Source organism: Onychostoma macrolepis, chromosome 14, assembly GCF_012432095.1.
Source record: "Onychostoma macrolepis isolate SWU-2019 chromosome 14, ASM1243209v1, whole genome shotgun sequence".
Lineage (NCBI taxonomy): Eukaryota > Metazoa > Chordata > Actinopteri > Cypriniformes > Cyprinidae > Onychostoma > Onychostoma macrolepis.
Window position 1 is genome coordinate 12,376,049 of NC_081168.1, and position 14,749 is coordinate 12,390,797.

A 14,749-nucleotide genomic window follows, 5' to 3' on the forward strand; every position below is an offset into this window, starting at 1 on the left:
CATGTTTAGCTTCTTCCATTTTCTAATGATTGCTCCAACAGTGGACCTTTTTCACCAAGCTGCTTGGCAATTTCCCGTAGCCCTTTCCAGCCTTGTGGAGGTGTACAATTTTGTCTCTAGTGTCTTTGGACAGCTCTTTGGTCTTGGCCATGTTAGTAGTTGGATTCCTACTGATTGTATGGGGTGGACAGGTGTCTTTATGCAGCTAACGACCTCAAACAGGTGCATCTAATTTAGGATAATAAATGGAGTGGAGGTGGACATTTTAAAGGCAGACTAACAGGTCTTTGAGGGTCAGAATTCTAGCTGATAGACAGGTGTTCAAATACTTATTTGCAGCTGTATCATACAAATAAATAGTTAAAAAATCATACATTGTGATTTCTGGATATTTTTTTTTAGATTATGTCTCTCACAGTGGACATGCACCTACGATGACAATTTCAGACCCCTCCATGATTTCTAAGTGGGAGAACTTGCAAAATGGCAGGGTGTTCAAATACTTATTTTCCTCACTGTATATATATATATATGTGTGTGTGGAACAGCTTGAATAAATGATGACAATTTTCATTTTTGAATGAACTTTCCATTTAATAATTTTATATTATATATATTTAGGCAAATTAGTTAAATGCAGTAACTAAATGTCAGTTTAATAATGTGAGACATTATTAAAATAAGTGTAAAATGTAGAAAACATAATCTAAAAATAAAGAATTTTCCAGAAAAAAAAAAGTACATTACAATTTTTTATAACAGCTTCTACGATCTACTTTACACCAATGCACTGATTTGCGCTGCTATGCAAATAATATTGACTTTACATTGATTGAAGCCTATCCATATGCACAGCAGTCAGTTCTCCAGTATAGCCAAAGCAGGCAGCCTCCTCCCCTCGAGTGGAGAAATCCCGCCTTCCAAGTACAGATGTAATACTAAACTGACCAATCAGTGCTAAAATCTGTCTACCACGTGACTATTCGCGAGCATTGGGAAGCGTCCATAGGCGGGGACAATAGTGGGCCTGGCTCGTGCGTTTGGTTGTGTAGGTAAGCCTGGGATGATATTTTGTGAGTTTTTTATATTATTACTTGACTATTTGGCTGTTTAATATTAATTCGCTATGTCCATGTAAGCAGGCTTGGCGTTCAGAGCCCATGTCTTTATTGAACACTTTTACTTTAAGCCACATAGCGCTAGAATAACAGTTTCCTGTGTGAAAGTAACCGCTTGGATAGCAGCGGTCATTTCTCCTTTGAATAAAATCAGTTAACGTTATGTATTCATTTTATAAACAGCCATGCTATTTTTTATTTAATTTTTTTTATAAAACTCACAGACCTCCTTTGAGTTTTTACAAGACTCGGAAATATCTTTATATTTCAATAGACTTACTATATAATTGCTTGAGTTTAAAATTCCGTTAATTTATTAAACGCATTGTTAAATTGACGCTACGAAATAACAAAAGTGTACCCTCAGATGATTATAATGCTACAATGATGTATTAAAGTCGACAAAAGTTCACAAGCTCTTAATTGACAGTCTACATACAGCTTCATATCTTTTGTTCTAGCTATTCCATGTGCTTTCAAAAATTTGACATTACAAAACACTTGGGAAATGTAATTTATAACATGTTGGTTTGTTTTCCCCTCAGACTCTGAGTAGCTGTTTTGGACTGGACTGATTTTCACCACACCTTATTTTTTGGACGGCTTCATACACAGATGTTACATCATATTCCACTGGATATGTACATGGAATAGTTTAGGATCCAACTCATATTTGTTTCTTTCTTCATGGATGGCATGGCTTTTGAAGAAACGTGATTTTTCATAAGTGTTTGCAAACTCGTGGGAAATACTAAGAAAAGTTACTGTTCAAGTGAAGTTTCATTCCAAAGATGGATCAGCAGGCAGCTGGAGGGGAGGACCCAAATAAACCCTCCAAAAAGAAATCCAGTGAGGATGAGAGCAAAAACAAAAAACTGGTATGTATTATATTTTCAGGATTCATTTTGTTGTTGTTATGTCTTAGTTGTGCAAACTAGACATTTTACAACAGCATGTGTGTCGCATGTGTTTGTAAATGGAAAAAAAAAAGAAATATATATATTTATTCATACGTATTTTGAAACCCTGGGGACAGGCCAAAAGCTATTCTCATGGCAAAAGAAAGTAAAATTAAACAGCAATTTTTCTAAAGACAAATACCTATAACAACACATAGCTGGTCTCAGCTTGTTATTGTTAAAGTCATTGTTTAGACTTGTTCATGAGGGACACAAAAGGCCCTCTTTTCATGCAGTGACCCTGTCAGAATTTATTCTGGGCTTTTCTACCTCTGGAGTCCATCTAGATAACTTTGACCATTTTTGTTATGTCGATCAACAAAGTTTCTCTCAAACCTGGAGAATGTTTTCACTGCACAGATTAACCAGCTCAGTCAGCACTCTCTGGTGGAGCTGTTGAACCTATCAGTGTATTACTTCACAGGACCCTGAACCTCGTGATAATGTGCTGTCAAAACACTCTGTGAGTGTCAGTGGGGACTGGAGTAGTGTTTGTGATAGTGCTGAACCTTTATGGATGGTTACGCTTATCTCAAAGGCTTAATAGTGAAACTAGAACTGTTTGTTTCAGTTCTTGCTTGCTGCCTTTTTGAAAGTTTTATAACGTTGTGGAAAGTTTGCTGACTTACTGACCTCAAGGCGAAGAAGGGCCATGTGATTTGTGAAGTTATTTGTCTGTTGTGTCCAGTACCAAGCTTATCAGTGGCATCATGTGATTTTTAATAAATACATGTCTAACCGAAGGCGTCAGTAGTAACGGAACTGTCTGCTGGTTAGTAAATGCGTTTTAGGTATTTTGTCAACTGTATGATACAGAGCCAAGTATTACCGTATGTCATACCTGTGGGGAACCAATTACTTCATCACTGTTGCACAGCCTTCTCATATTTCATACTTTTAATGACCTGGGATTCGTTTGCTTTGACTTCTAAATATGTAATGCTGGTTACTGGATGTAGGACACTCTATTTCAAGGTGCCTCCTCATGCATGTATTAATTACTTTACAAGACTGCCTCACTTCCCAAAAGTTGTGGCCTTGCCTGTAGACTTAACAAAGCTGTATGAAGATCATTTAGTTATCTTGTATGGTCTCGGACAGAGCTTATCGTCACAGCAGGGTTCCAGATCAAGCGAGGTGAATGAGTGTCTAATTCTGCGTAATCCGCATACGCATTGTAACTTTGCTTAACAGCTTGTCTCCAGTCAAATGAGCAAGTCCTGTACCAGCTTCATAATGACAGCGCTCTTTTGGGAGCTGCATGAATCCATCCGTTTATGAGCTCTATTTGCTTTGTGGAATGTAAACCTTTGGAAGCCAGATGGAGACTTTCTGATAGCCGTATTTATAGCTGTACTTAAACAGTGCCTTAAGTAGTGTGGTAGGCATACTACAACTAACTTTTTGTGTCCCAGGGTGCCTCAAATTCTGAGAAATATGGGCATGTTGTTATACTTTTTTATGACTAGTTGGTGTTTAGATCCTCTTATTCCCACTGAACGACTAGGAAATCTACATGAGTGGAGTGGGTGTGGCTTGTGAAGTTGAAAACACTCCGCATTTTGTTTACTAGTAGTCGTTCTCATCCAGAGGGCCACAGGCCCGCTAGGGGGTCTCAGCACATTTCCAAGTGTTCTGCAAAATTCAAAACTCAAAAGTGTTCGTTTAAAACAGGAAGTCAACAACAGTCTTCAGTACTTAAGTTTTTGCTTAAGAACTGCACTCCCACAGTCTTGGAAATTTTGATTTCCAGTCCAGGGAAAATCATATAACTTTCTGTATTTTAATATTTACTATTGTATAAAAGTTTTTGATTAGTAAGCCTTCATTTGATCAAAACACACAGTAACAACAGTAATATTATGATTTTTAAAAAAAAATTTTTACAATAGCTATTTTATTATTTTAAAATTTAATTAATTCCTGCGATGATACGTCTTCATATTATCGTTCTAATATGATGATTTGGTGCTCAATAAATGTTTCTTTTTATCAATGTTTTTTTCCTGGATTCTTTCAAAGGAACAGCATTTATTTTAAATGTAAAAATTTGTAGTCACATTTGATTAATTTTAATGCATACTTGGTGAATAAAAGTATTTATTTCATTCCAAAAAAATAATTGCACTGACCTCAAACTTTTGAACAGTAGTGTAAGTGTTATGTAGGGGTGACCCCGAGTAGTCAACAATTCAGGAGGAGCCTGATTCGACTCCCAATCTCACAGTCGAATATTCGCGGGGTGTTATGATCGTGTCATTTTGGCTATATGGGGGTGCTCAATGTCTGATTTCACATAGAACTACCGGTTTTCTACCAATAAGTTAATATATAGTCTATTAAGATAATGCTGTAATATAATGCTGTAAATAAGAATCTGAAAAGAAAGAAGCTTTAAATAAATATTTTAACTCGCGTGAATAAATCCAACCACCCCTATAGATTTAAGTTTCACTTTCCATAATCCGTGACCGACAGAGGAGCATTTTGGCGGCAGGGAGAGTGACACAGGCAGAGTGAAAGATTGGATTTTTTCGTTCAGATAGGGTTCAAGTGATTTCAAAACATTTCAGCCGGTTTATGTATTGTGTATGTATGATTTATCTCGTATGCATTTGGTTGAGTTGCGCTGCAGTAAAGCGCTTCATTGTACTACTACGATTATTAGGCTATCTCTTCAGCGCGCAGCGCGAGCAGGACAAAACAACAATGCAGAATATTAATAACTATGACTGGGAATGTCATGTACATAACATTATAATGACAACACTATAATAGTAAAACTCTGAATTTTTTTTAGAGTTTAGTTGCCGCGTTTCTGCACGTTGTTGCGTGAAGAATGCGTCCCCAAAAGGAGTTAATTCAGAGCCGAGCAGACACGTTCATGTGCATTCGGGGCATTCTGTGCAGATAGCCTATATGCCGTACACGAGACAAGGATGTGTACTGTCACCATTATTGTACTCTGTATACACTAATGATTGTGTTTCACATTGTAATTCAGTGCAAATCTTTAAGTTTGCTGATGATACTACATTGATTGGTTTAATAACAAATGATAACGAATTGGACTATAGAAGGGAGGTTTCTATACTGTTTGATTAGAGTTGCACTCACAATTTGAAGTTGAATGTCCTAAAAACAAAGAAAATGGTGTTTGATTTCAGACGGAGGACAAATGCTGTTTCGCCATTGATTATTAATGGTCAGGACATTGAAAATGTTCAATGTTTTAAGTTTCTCGGGACTACCATCTCTGTAACGTTAAAGTGGGATGACAACCTTAGAGGCATTATCAAAAAGTCTCATCAAAGGCTTTTTTTTTTTTTAAGACAGCTTAAAAAGTTTGACATATCTAAAGTTGGTATGTTCAATTTTTATAGAGCTGTCATTGAAAGTGTGCTGACTTTTTCACTTATAGTGTGGTTTGGTAGCTCCACAGCTCAGCAGAGAAGTCAGATTAATTGTATAACTCGGGTTGCTTCGAAAATTATTGGTTATGATCTTCCCACCATTGATGAGATTTATGTCTCACGTTTGCAGAAAAAAGGCTTAAAAATCATGAAAGATGCTTTACATCCAGCTAGACACCTCTTTACGCCTCTTCCTTCAGGCAGACGCCTTAGAGCAATTAAAACTAGGTCTACACGTTTTTTGAACAGCACTTATTGTAGGATTGTTCACGCTCTTAACTCCTCTGGTGTCTATGCATCTGTATTTTACTCCTTATAATTGATGGGACAAATATAGCCGTGTATGTATGTATGAATTTATGTTTGTATTTTAATGTTTGTTATTATTGTTGATGAGCTCACCAAAGCAAATTCCAAACAACTAAGGTGTTTGGCAATAAATAAATAAATAGTAATATTAACATTATGCTGTATAAATAACAAAGCGTATAATATATGAGATAAATGATGAGTTAAATCCTATTGATTAAAAACCACCTTCTAACAGATGCTTCATTCTATGGTCATCTTCAGCGTGCACAGCTCAAAACAGAAATGCAGAACATTAATAACTACTGTCATATACATAACGTTATAATGAGAGCACTATTGTAAAAAATGTTGTGAATTCTTAGGGTTTCGCTGACGTTTAATGTTAAGTATCTTTTAATCAAAACATAAAACATTATTTACCCCGTTTGTATCTGCGAGGCATCCGTTAAACATTTTCCCTGTGTGTTATGTCAGTAATTATGACTGTCCAATGTTTGACTTGACTCTTGGTAATATATTTTGCCAGTATATGATTCGACTATCAGTTGACTATCGGCAAGATTCGAAAATTCCGATTTGACTATAAAATCCTTAGTCGGGGACACCCCTAGTGTTATATTAGTTATATTGATCTCTATGTGCTCGAAAAAGTAAACGGTAGAAATCACGGAGAAATTACTATTTGTGAACAGACAATTACATTTAATCTTGTAATCACAAACAATTGGAGAAAACATGTAAATGTATTATTCGTAAAAAAGTGTGAACCCTGACAAGCATTCAATCCTTGTAACATATAGAATGACGGACTTTATTTTTTTTAATAATCTTTTATTTCATCATTTTAATATAATATCACTATTGGTCGCAAACAAAAGCAGAAGTACCAGAAATACTGAGGACCCCTTGTCAAACAGGCAAAAAAAAAAAAAAAAAAACACTATAGTCAGGCTGTCTGCAGGATCAAAATTAAAACTTTTTAAGACCTGCAAAAATAAAATGAATACCATATGAGTGGGGTAGCGCAATGTCTATGGTAACATATTCAACTATAAAATGAGCCGTAAAAGCATGATTTACAGTTCAGATACAGGTTTTCACAAAAACAAAACGTTTTATAAAATGATAAACTTCACATTGCAGCCTTGAGATTCAGCCTTGGGATGAGTCAAAAGTATCAATTATATTAATTTAAACAATTATCAGTCTATTGTTATGTTAATTAAACAGGCTAAAATATATCATATTGTCTTAATTGTTTAGATTTGTAACTGCGTTGAGTCGATTTTCGCTTTGGTCTGAACAAAAACAGCAGATGGGCTTATTGAAAATGCAAATTCATTCTTTGCCAGCAGTTGGCATTTTCGGAACTTCAGAAATATAGGCCTAGCATTTCCCGGCAGTACATGAAGGAGCACAGCACCTGACTTTTGACACTTGCATCAGTCATACTTATTCAATGAAATCATAACCTTTTGAAGTTCACGTTGAACTACATCGCAGTTCTTGTCTTTCCAATCCATCCCCAAATTTAAGACCTCCTGGAATCATAATTAAGAATTTCTTTAAGACTTTTTATGGCCTTAAATAAAAAAAAAACTAAATTTAGGACTTTTTAAAGACCTACGGAAACCCTGTTAGAGGTTGTTGAGGTTTCCACACACTCACAAATACTCAAGCCTTAACACTGATGTCACTCTCTCTCACACTAGTGATCTCACTGTTGCCCACCCTGTGGTTGACTTGGTGCCAGGCATGTTCTCTGTTGCCTAACTTATCTGCGTATATGAGAAGTCCAAAACTTCTGCTGTTGCACAATAGCTTTTGGCAAAATTGAGGAAGTCATCCACCAGAAGGGTGGTCAAGTTTAAAATCATCCAATCTTTTTAGCTTTCTTTCAGCAACAATTTAGTTTTCAGCATCTATTATGGTAAAAGGCAGGGAATACATTTGTTTGTTGAGCAGATGTACAACAGTGGCATTGGCGTATTTTATGATTTCATTGCAAAGTACAGTATTTGTAAGATATAGAAAATGGTGCGCACATCAATCACAGCTTGAAGTGGGGTGGCACTTCATGACTGGAGGGCAGGATAATACTTAATTTTACAAAGTTTTTAATGACTGGTAAGAGGGGATTCAGAGTGAAGTAACCTTATATGGCTCGGTGCTGCTGTTTTCAGCAAATGTTAAGAGCTATCACAGAAGGGTAGCAATGCTTGTGAAAAGTGGTTCAAATCAATTTATGTACTGTATTTAAAAAACTAAAAATAAATAAATAATTAGAATGATGCCTTGCAGATATTTAAGCAGTGACCTAAAGTCACACTTACAGTAACTTGCCATAGTAAGTTGCCACAAAGCAACGAGATGTCATTCATCATCAGTGGGAGTTGGTGAATTGAGTGTCAGCTTTTGTTTGTGACAGAATGTAGGTGTGTCTATCAACTTAACGAAGTTGGGACAAGTGGTTTTGCTGTTTCATGTGACCTGTCTGTATGCTATAATGCATATGCACTGCTGTAATTTATAAACAAACACTTTCACCTGCATAATTTAAGTAGTAGGGAAATTTATTTAGTTTTATATCAAACTTCACAGTAGTAGACCTGTTAGGGAAGTAACACGTAACATTTTAATTATATTTTGCTAAAATGAACGAAATGACTCGGAAAAAAGATTTGTTCATTTTGCTGAACGAGATTCAAAGGTCCTAGTCGGTAAAATGATCCGAACTTCCCATCACTACAGCGAAGACGGTTTCATCGGTCGCACGCGCCTGGACCGAAGTTAACTTCCGGTCTGTGTTTGTTTATCGGCCTGGATAGTTGCGCCATCACAGTTAAAGTTAAACTGATTAGTAATGAAGTTGGGCTCAGGTTGTTGTGCTGTGGGATGTTTCCCATTCATTTATTTATTTGTGGCGACCCGCCGCGATATCAAAACTGACCGATTTTCCAAAAGGCGTCGTTGAATAAGCATGAGCACATAATGCACATTTTAAAAAAAATCAAAACGAGGCATGGGTGTTTTTATATCACTGTATTTCTGAAGGAAGACTGTCTTTAGAAAATGTTCGATGTCATTTTCATTTCGTCTTGCATGTTATATACCTGATAAAGCAGCGTTTGTAAGCTCAGCACTGCTTTATCTACAGCCGTTACCGGGGAAACCTCTCTTTCGCCTGCTTTAAAGCGTCTCCTGCTGGCAGAAAATGATTTTGCATTTTTAATAAGTCCGTCTGATTTACGCAGTAAACATATTTTGCTTGTTATCAAAAAATAATCTACTTTAGAGGGACTTAGCTGTTGTTATTGATTCTCTTTGGATGTTTACCGGAAGTTAAGTTAGGGCCACAAAAGCACGCATGCGCAGTAATGTTTGTTTTTGTTGTTGCCGTTGAAACCCTATTATGTCTATGGTTGAAACTGTCTTCTCCATCCGAAGGCCAGAGGGCGCTCTCGCGTGGAAAGTCCAATACGCCTTGCCGAAGAAATCCAGGAAATGGGTAGTTGGATAAACAGAAGATTTAACTGCTTTTATTGATTCAACATGACTAATAAACACATGACTACGGCAATATATGGTTTATCTAAGTTCTTCTTATTATAATTTTCATTAATAAAGTACATTTATAATGCAATGCCTTTATCACTGCTTAGAATACTATGAAATATGTTGTGTGCCTTATTCTGTGTAAGAAGCTACATTATCTTACAGAAGGATTTATTTCAAACATTCGACTGATGTTATGAAGTGAGTTTGGAGTAAAAACATGTTATTAAATGTGGTATTTTCACATGCTTTCAGATAGAGCAGCATTTACTACACAGAGCGAGTGGAGGTTCAATCTTCAGCTGGCTGGCAGTAGGCTATGCCTCAACAAGTTTCAGCAACCATAGATTTTCGGCAGATTTTCTGTTTTGTGCTTAATTTCTTATTGTGAACCTGTTCAGTTCTTTACTTTTACATGGTTGATGTTTTAGAGGATTTTAGCGTGATTAAAGTGTTTAAATGACCGTGATCCCGTTGTTATTGCCGCTTCCACTGGCCGCTCAGCCAGACAGCCGCGAGAGCGCTCCGAGTTTAACACGTTCCCTACCACTCTCTCTACAAAGAAATATATTATTTCATGATTATTAATCTATTCTTATGGGTCTAGTCTTTTAATTTGTTGACATTTTAGGGAGGTTTATCCCAAATAAAGTGTTCAAATGGCCGTGATCCCAACTGGCCGCTTATTGCCGCTTCCACTGGCTGCTCAATCCAGTAGCCCCTCACTGCAGAACACAAGATCCAGGGGGTGTGGTTGGATCCACATCTTGGGGCTGGAGATGGGTAGGTTTAGGGGTGGAGATGGGTGGGTTTAGGGATCAGCGGGTTGAGACGGGTAGGTTTAGGTATAGGCTATGTAAGGTGGGAAGAGTTGGATCTGGATCCGACCACGCCCCCTGTATCTTGTGTTCTGCAGTGAGGACCATCTCGCTCAATCAGCCAGCCGCGAGAGCGCTCTGAGTTTAACGCGTTGTCTATTATTTCATGATTATTAATATATTCTTATGGGTGTAGTTTTTTAATTTGTCGATATTTTATGGAGGTTTATTACAAATAAAGTGTTCAAATGGCCGTGATCCAAACTGGCCGCTTATTGCCGCTTCCACTGGCCGCTCAATCAGCCAGCTGTGAGAGCGCTCCGAGTTTAACGTGTTCCCTTGTTCCAAGGAATTCTAATAATAATATTATTCCCCTAGCTAGAGTGGAAGGAGAGCAAAACACACAAATATGACATAAATCATACGGCTCTTGATAGTGGACTGCCAGGCAGCCGACCACTGGCAGGTCACGTGACCAGTCAGTGGCAGCTCCTGCCAGCTACGCTCAACCAGCCAGCCGCTGCTGAGCTGCAAGTGTAACGCGTTCCCTATCACTCGTGCTGCAAGGAAATACATTATTTTATTATTATGAATATATTCTTAGGACTCTATTTTTTATGTATTTCCTTGCAGCACGAGTGATAGGGAACGTGTTACACTCTGACTGGTTGAGCGTCCAGAGAAGCGTCAGTAAGCATGTTCATTTGACTGGGGATGTTCATTTGAATTGGGAAAAAAAACCCTAAAACGTAAAAATCATACAAAAGAACAGATCATAAGAATATATTCATAAAAATAAAATAGTGTATTTCCTTGCAGCGAGAGTGATAGAGAACGCGTTATACTCACAGATCTACAGCAGTTGAGATTCCCAGCCACCAGCCAGCCACTGGCAGGTCACGTGACCTGCCACAATCAGACTGCCAGCTGCCACCAGCCACTGACAGGTCACATGCAATAATATCGTCTGCGAATCATTTTTATTTCTTTTTTGCATGACTTGTCAGTGAACTACAGCTCTTTGTAGTAAATGCTGCCCCATCTGAAAGCAGGAGATGGAGATTTACTGCTGATTATAGGCTTTACTGACAAAATGCGCATGGAAGTTGCATTCGATTAATCGTGCAGCCCTAAATTCAAGATTTTTTTTCAAAAAGAACATTTTTATAATTTATTTATAATTATTTTAGTACGTTTTTTTTTTTTTTTTTCAGAAAAATAATAATTTTGCTGCAGAAATGTATGCATTTTTATAGCATGGCTTTATATTGACCATTGGCAACCATCAAAAATAAATATCAATCATCCACTAATGATTAAGAAAGCTGTCTCCCTGTCAAAATACAGTGACTTTAATATTTATTTATTTATTTACATCATTACATTTACATTTTAAAAAGCTATGGTCAGTTATGCGTAAGTGTACAGGTGCTGGTCATATAATTAGAATATCATCAAAAGTTGATGAGTTGATGAGCTGTAAGTTGATGAGCTGTAAGCTCTAATCATCAAAATTAAAAGAAATAAACATTTGAAATATATCAGTCTGTGTGTAACGAATGAATATAATATACAAGTTTCACTTTTTGAATGGAATTAGTGAAATAAATAAACTTTTTGATGATATTCTAATTATATGACCAGCACCTGTATGCCTATAGCAACCCACAGATCTGTTGACTTCATTGTGAACTAGCTTAACTGTGGGGGTGGGCACAATTTATGGACAATAGATTGCAGCATTGAATATGTAAGTTTGTTTGAATGAGAGCCATCACTGGTCTTATGATAAATCTGTCCTGAGCTGGATTAGAGGAAGGTTATAACCCCTGGAGCAAGCTGGGCGTTATCACAGAGCGTTAGATTTCTGTAATGCACTGGGGCTAATCTTTACTGTCAGCCCTAGGATCAGACCCACAGGGAGAGAAAGGAGGCAAGAGAAGGGACGAAGAATGCAGTGTTTGTTTGCAACTTGCAGATTGGGAATGACATCATGGATCCTCAGTTTGATCCACAGCTTCTGTTTGTGGTACAAATAAAGACAAACACAGTTTTGGCACTTCTGTTCAGTTTTCTTATGTGATGTTGACACTCTTAAGTTTGCTGCTCTGTTAGTCTGTTCTTTTTTTTTTCCACCCGAATTTTGCGTTTATGGAATGAATGTCTTTACTAGTCTTTTAGCTGGGTCTTAGCCTACCGGATGAAGTCATGTAAGTGGAATTCGCATACCAGCTCGTTTCCTCAAAAGGCATTCTTGAGCACAGACTGAATGGAAGTTTACCTCTATTAAATTCCATTGCAAATGAATGAAACTCCTAAAATAGAATATAAGCCTGGCTGCTGTTATGTAACGGACCATAACAGAGTGCAGATTAGTGCAGGCGATCGGTACAGCATGTGCTTGTGTAGTCATGCTGTAAGTGACTAAAGTAAAATGCACTGTGTTTGTTGTGAAAGCCAGTGACCCTGAAAAGCGATGATCAATATCTACCTATTTTAATAAAGGAACCGCAGAAATGGATGAGAGGTGGTGTGGAGGCCTTTGCTGTTCAGCATTATTCGAAGCAGAGGTGTGAATGGCCAGATTAAATGTGTGAAACAGATTTGAATCATTCCTCAGGACTGCTGTGAGCTGTTTTGTTCACGTGAATACATGTAAAAATCAGTGGTGTGCTGGGTGTTTCTCACTCCTAATAACTCTTTAGTGTATGATAGTTTTGATCATCTTGGGTGTGTTGTAGAAGTACATGTTGTTTAAATAACCAGTGCTTTTTCTCATGAGAAAAAAATTAACTGAGGCAGCTGTACTTAGTTTCCCAAGAACAAATGTAATAACTCACTTTTGGGCTTTTGGCCAACCAGTTCTCCCAAGCCACGTTAAAAAACATTGACTAGTGTTTGTTTGGCCGTGACTTGTCAGGGTTATTTAAATTCATCATTATTGATCATAATGACAGTCTGTAAGTGTACAGAATGAAATGAATGTTAGAATGTTACAGCACTTTTATTCCCAAGATGTTAAGCGGTACTGTTACTAATTCAGATATTTTGTAGTAGTATGGGATATTTTGTATGTTAGTTTGCAAGTAATGGTCATCTTAAATGTTGTCTAATGTGGTGAGAGCAAGTCAGAAGTTCACTGAGGTAGATCTGTTTTTGTGGCTGACACAGATGAACTAAGTTAAACACAGTGTCAAGTATAGCAGTTGTGGGTGGAGCATCAACTCAATATTTTTAACCAAGTAGGACAGCGCATTGTGGTTATGTGTCTTTGCAGGTCTGATCGCTCTTGCAAAACTTTTGAGGTTAGCATTGTACATGCACGTATATAAAGTGGGGTTCAAAAGTTTGAGACCATCTGACAAAATGCTTATTTTTATTATTGTTATTTTTAAAAAATAATTTACAAATTATATTATCTGCATTATTTGAGTGACCAATTGAATAGAAACATATCTTAGTATTTGGTTAGTTTCTCTTTTGATACATTGGCTCATTTGATTAATTTTATTCAAACAATCTGATGGTCTTGTAATCAAAAATCTGTAATATTTATTATAAATTTCATGAGAATTTGTCGTAACATTTCTTTGAAATTCTAAAACTTTACTTCCGGTTTCAATAATTTTAATGTAATCTCAGACTTTTGGTAAACGGTTTGAGTTGGCATCTGTAGCTGGCCATTTTAGACTCAAAGAGGGTGTTGGGGATCTCAGAGAAACTAACAGGAAGTGGAGCACATGTTGAGTGTCTGGGGGCTCACAGGAAGTGAGGAAGGGAAGTGCTTTAGTTACACTGGGGGAAGCACAGCCTGATCATTCTGACATCACCCTGTCAAGCAGATTTGTCTGGCAACACTCTCTTCATAATGCTCACATTGTCACATGACATGAGGCAGCCGTATCAGTTGAATTGGAGCTCAGAATACTTAATGTTGTCATTTGGGAGGGGGTTTTCACTCTTGAATCAATCACATGAGATGGCTGTCCAAAGAAAGCTGTTCACACCACCATATCTCTGCATGTTTCAGAGAAACATAAACATTGGCTCATCTTTCCTGAAATAACCAATACACCAAAGATTTTTCCCATGTTAAGGCAACAAAGCTCTTGGGATGGGTTATTTCATGAGGGCCCCTCCAGTATTTTGAAGTCATCAGTCATTCCTGGGTTGTGCTGCACAAAAGGCAAGTCCCCTGGAAATTTTTTTTCAGATGCTAGTAGTGTTGTCAAAAGACCCGGTACTTCGGTACCAAGTCGGTACAAAAAAAATGAAAACGTCACGGTACCAGGTTTTTTAAGTACCGGTGGTACCGAGTACCCTGTCCACCCGGTTCTTGACGCGTACGGCCATGTGAAAACGCGGATGGAATCTCGGAATCCAGTTATAAAAATGGAATTTACAGTTTAGCACGGAATGTCACAGAATTTGTCAAAGTTTGGATGAATTAATCAAAAGTAGGTCATTACACTTAAATCAAATCGCGACATGGACTAGTATCTGTAAATATTAAGCCGCAAAAGTAGATTCAGATATCAATCCTGCATGTTCTGCGAGTCTCTGTGTGAATGAAT

General features: G+C 37.4%; 1 protein-coding gene across 6 annotated transcripts in view; it reads left to right on the top strand.

Annotated features, from left to right (window-relative positions):
- The first annotated feature begins 938 nt into the window (after positions 1–938).
- Positions 939–14,749, top strand: part of diaph2 (diaphanous-related formin 2) — a 437,687-nt gene continuing 423,876 nt past the window's right edge. For 5 of the 6 annotated variants that reach the window (XM_058797344.1, XM_058797348.1, XM_058797349.1 and 2 more), the window contains exons 1-2: positions 939–1,052; positions 1,664–1,996. In XM_058797344.1, coding sequence (XP_058653327.1) covers positions 1,910–1,996 — 87 coding nt within the window. In that variant the 5' untranslated portion in view covers positions 939–1,052; positions 1,664–1,909. Of the gene's footprint in view, positions 1,074–1,663; positions 1,997–14,749 lie in introns of all 6 variants that reach the window. The other variant, XM_058797345.1, reaches the window with a different exon arrangement.